This window comes from Coturnix japonica, unplaced genomic scaffold, assembly GCF_001577835.2.
Source record: "Coturnix japonica isolate 7356 unplaced genomic scaffold, Coturnix japonica 2.1 chrUnrandom516, whole genome shotgun sequence".
Lineage (NCBI taxonomy): Eukaryota > Metazoa > Chordata > Aves > Galliformes > Phasianidae > Coturnix > Coturnix japonica.
The window spans coordinates 49,630-54,350 of NW_015439903.1; the positions used below are offsets into that span (position 1 = coordinate 49,630).

General features: G+C 58.5%; 1 protein-coding gene across 1 annotated transcript; it reads right to left on the reverse strand.

Moving 5' to 3' along the window:
• Positions 1-794: 794 nt before the first annotated feature.
• On the reverse strand, positions 795-3,079 carry LOC107307230 (leukocyte receptor cluster member 8 homolog). Its single transcript, XM_032441729.1, has 3 exons — positions 2,949-3,079; positions 1,925-2,132; positions 795-949 (listed from the first exon to the last, which is right to left on the reverse strand). Exons 1-3 carry the CDS (start codon positions 2,968-2,970, stop codon positions 796-798), a joined length of 384 nt encoding a protein of 127 aa, XP_032297620.1. The 5' UTR covers positions 2,971-3,079; the 3' UTR covers position 795.
• Positions 3,080-4,721: the final 1,642 nt, after the last annotated feature.

Below are 4,721 nucleotides of genomic sequence, written 5' to 3' on the forward strand. Positions count from 1 at the left end.
CCCCTTTGACTCAGGTTGTGTTGGAGGCTCCGCCGTGGGGTGGCTGCGTGGGGCGGCTCCGTGGGGCGGCTCCGTGGGGCGGCTCCGCCGTTGGGCTCTGGCGGTTCCGTGGAGCTCCAGCCGTGGGGCTCCGGCCGTGGGGCAGCGGTGGGGAAGAAGAAGAAGAAGAAACTGAGAGATACGGGTTAGTTCGGTGCCCCCCCCCAGCACTGAGTGAGTGAGGATGATGATGGTGACAAAGCCACGTGTGTGGGGCTGGGGGTCTCCCCAGAGCCCCCCGATGAACCCCCCCCTCCTCCCCAATACTCCCCCCCCCCAATCCGCCCCCTCCCCCCATTTCCCTGCCCCGAATCCTCCAGCTGTGCCCCACATCGTCCAGCTGTGGGGGCTGCATCCTGCCAGGACCGAAAGAGAAGGTTACGGCTGTGGGTCCGACAAGGGGGCAGGGCTCAGAAGTGGGGCAGGACACCCAGGCTCGGTTTCAATGCACTGGAGCCGCTGTAGGAGAGCGGCCGGGCCGTATTGTGCCCCACATCCTCCAGCAATAGGGGAGGGGAGGGGGGGCGCTGCCCCATATCATCCAACTCTGCCCCACATCCTCCAGCTCTGGGCTCCGCGTCCTGCCCCACATCGCGTCCCTCCCCACATCCTCCAGCTCTGGCTGAGCTGCGTCCTGCCGGGAGCGAAAGAGAAGGTTACGAGTTGTGAGTCCCGCCCCATAAAAGGGCTCAGAAGTGGGGCCGAGACCCCCGGCTCGGGGGGGGGGGGAGGGAGACGGACGCGGGGGGGGGGGGGTCAGAAGTGGGGCAGGACCCCCAGGCTCTGTTTGCAGTCAATGCTGTCGGGGCCGCAGTAGGAGAGCGGCAGCGCGGCCAGGAACTGCGCGCAGCTCTCAGCGTCCAACGCCAGCTCTGCCCCGACGAAGGAGGTGGGCAGCGCCGGGCGGAAACTGGGGAGAAAAAAGAGGAAAAGAGAACAAAGGAAAACAACAACGGCAACAAAACAATGGGGGGGTGATGGGGGGGGGGCGAGGAGGAGCCCCGCGGGGTGAAGAGGAGTGAGGTGTCATTGGGGTTATGGGGGGGATGTGGCCCCACTGGGGGCTGAAGAGGGGAGATGGAGCTGTAGGGGGCTGCAAAGGGGGCACAGCCCCATAGGGGATAAGGAGGTGGGACACGGTCACTGCAGGGGGGCACAGCCCCACAGGGGGGTTAAGGAAACTCCATAGTGATTAAGGAGGGAAAACCCCACTGGAGGGGGGCACAGCCCCATAACGGGGTTAAGAAAACCCCATAGTGCTTAAGGCCAGTGAGGCTACGGGGGCAGACGTGGCCCCACTGCAATTACAGGGGGCTACAGGGCCCCTCTGGGGGCTACGGGGTGGGTGATATGGGGACATGGCCCCAATGAGGGGGACGCTGCCCCACAGAGATCAAACACGGACAGGGTGAGGGGGGACAGACCCCAGTACGGCCACAGGGATGGGGACCAGCCCCATTTGGGGGCAGAGATGGGCACAGCCCCATTAAGGACACAGCCCCATTAAGGACACAGCCCCATTTGGGGGCAGAGATGGACACAGCCCCATTAAGGACACAGCCCCATTTGGGGGCAGAGATGGGCACAGCCCCATTAAGGACACAGCCCCATTTGGGGGCAGAAATGGGCACAGCCCCATTAAGGACACAGCCCCATTTGGGGCTCCCGGCTCCATTGGGGCCCATTGATGCCAATCTAAGACCAGGGGGCTGCACTCCCCCCCCCACTTACCTCTCCCCCCTCCAATCAGAGGCAGCCGATCTCCATCACTCCCCCTCCCCAAACCCCCATTAACCCCCATTAACCCCCATTAACCCCCCGGACCAACCCCCCCTCGGGGTCCCCCCTTGGTCCCGGCCCTGGGGGGGGCGCTGTCCCCACATACGTTTTGATCATGGCTTTGAGGGCAGCGCGACGCTCCCGCTCCACAAACTTGTCGATGAGTCGCGCGGCCACGGGGGGGGCGGAACGATAGAGACGGAAAAACCGATGGAAATTATTGAGAGCCCACGCGGCGCGAAGGGACAGAGCGTGAGACACGGCGGGGTCAGAGCGTAACGATGGCGTCAGGAACGCCAGCTCCGTCGTCAGGTCTGTAAGTCATTAATACGGTGATTAACGGGGTAATTAAGACAGTTAATGGGGTATATAGGGATATTAGATGCCATTAAGGATGACAGACCCCCCGGATGATGCTGGGGGGGCTCAGGACGGATGTCAGAGCGCCCCCTGCTGGGGGTGGGGGATGAAGGTGGGCAGGGGGTGAAGCCAAGTGTCTGTATTTGGGGAGGGGTCCCAGGAGGGTCCAGAGCACGGAGCTGTGTTGGGTTGGGGTCAGTCTGGGTTCAGTTTAAGCTTAGCCCTAACGTGACTAATTAACCCTGCTGTAATTAACCCTAAACCTGCTGTAACCCCCCTAACCCTAATCCTGCTGTAATTAACCCTAACCCTAACAATAACCCTGCTGTAATTAACCCTAACTCTAACCCTGCTGTAATTAACCCCAACCCTAACAATAACCCTACTGTAATTAACCCTAACTCTAACCCTGCTGTCATTAACCCTAACCTCACCCTAACACTGACCCTAACCCTAATCCTACTGTAATTAACCCTAACCCCCCCCCCAATCCCTGCTGTAACCCCCCTAACCCTAACCCTAATCCTACTGTAATTAACCCTAACCTCACCCTAACCCTGCTGTAATTAACCTTAACCTTAACCCTAATGTAATTAACCCTAAGCCCCCCCTAACCCTACTGAAATTAACCCTAACCCTAACTCTAACCCCAACTCTCACCCTGCTGTAATTAACCCTAAGCCCCCCCTAACCCTACCCACATTTATGGTTACCAGGTTTGGGGTTACCCCCCCAACCCGAATATGGGGAGGGGTCCCGGCCCCACTCACCCCCCGAGTTCTTGGTGAACATGTAGTACAGCACCCGATAGGCCGTGAACTCCCCCACGTTGCCAGGAAGGTTCTCGGCATAGAGAGACTTCAGCTGCGTCTGGCACTGGTTGAACTCCTCGTGGTCACCCTATGGGGGGNATCCTATATAGGGGGGGGTCCCCATATGGGGGTCCCTATTGACCCTATAAGGGGGGGGTCCCTATATGGGGGTCCCCCCCCCCATTTAAAGCACTACCCCCCCCCTTTCTCTTATTTATTATCCCTTTATGTGAATTAATGGGGTGGGGGGGTTTTTTTGGGGTTATTTCGTGGGATTTCTGTTGTATCATGTTGTATTTAAAGCTGCTGTTAATTTAAAGGGGGGGGGGGCGTGTTAAGCCCCGCCCCCTTTGTTAAGCCCCGCCTCCTCCTTAAGCCCCGCCCCTTTGTTAAGCCCCGCCTCCTCCTTAAGCCCCGCCCCTTTGTTAAGCCCCGCCCCCTTTTCCCCTCCCCCCCCCTTTATAAACGTGATGAACCAGAACGAGGCTGTGGGCGTGGTTTGTGCTGGTGGGCGGGGCTTAAAAGATCACGTGGTATCGCCGTCCGCCAATCAACGGTGGTTAATTCTATATCCGGTCCTCCAGCGCTCAAGGGGGGCGCTGTTACGCTCTGCCGACTTCCGGTCCGCTCTCTCGTTCCTCTCTATGGTTCCGGTTGTTGGCACCTATCGCGGCCTACTTCCGCCTCGCGCCGCCGTCAGCCAATAGGACGGCGACTCTGCGTCGGCTTCAGCCAATGGGAGCGCAGGGGGCGGTCAGGTGGGGGTATGAATGGGGGTGGGGGGGGTTTAAATCCCATTGACCCCATTGAGCCCATTGAGCCCATTAATCCCAATGACCCCATTGATCCCATTGAGCCCATTGATCCCATTAATCCCCATTGACCCCCATTGATCCCCATTGATCCTATTGATCCCACTGATCCTATTGACCCTATTGACCCCATTGATCTCATTGACCCCATTGAGCCCCTTAATCCCATTGAACCCATTGACCCCATTGATCCCAATGACCCCATTGATCCCATTGATCCCATTGACCCCATAGACCCCAATGATGTCCCCATAGACCCCAATGATGGCCCCATAGACCCCAATGACCCCATAGACCCCAATGATGTCCCCATAGACCCCAATGATGTCCCCATAGACCCCAATGATGGCCCCATAGACCCCAATGATGGCCCCAATGCCCCCAATGATGCCCCCATAGACCCCAATGATGCCCCCATAGACCCCAATGATAACCCCATAGACCCCATAGACCCCATAGATCCCAATGATGACCCCATAGACCCCATAGACCCCAATGATGACCCCATAGACCCCATAGACCCCATAGACCCCATAGACCCCAATGATGTCCCCATAGACCCCATAGACCCCATAGACCCCATAGACCCCAATGATGTCCCCATAGACCCCATAGACCCCAATGATGTCCCCATAGACCCCATAGACCCCATAGACCCCATAGACCCCAATGATGCCCCCATAGACCCCATAGACCCCATAGACCCCACTGATGCCCCCATAGACCCCAATGATGTCCCCATAGACCCCAATGATGCCCCCATAGACCCCATAGGCCCCATAGACCCCAATGATGTCCCCATAGACCCCATAGACCCCATTGCCCCCATAGACCCCAATGATGTCCCCATAGACCCCATAGACCCCATAGACCCCAATGATGTCCCCATAGACCCCATGGACCCCATAGACCCCAATGA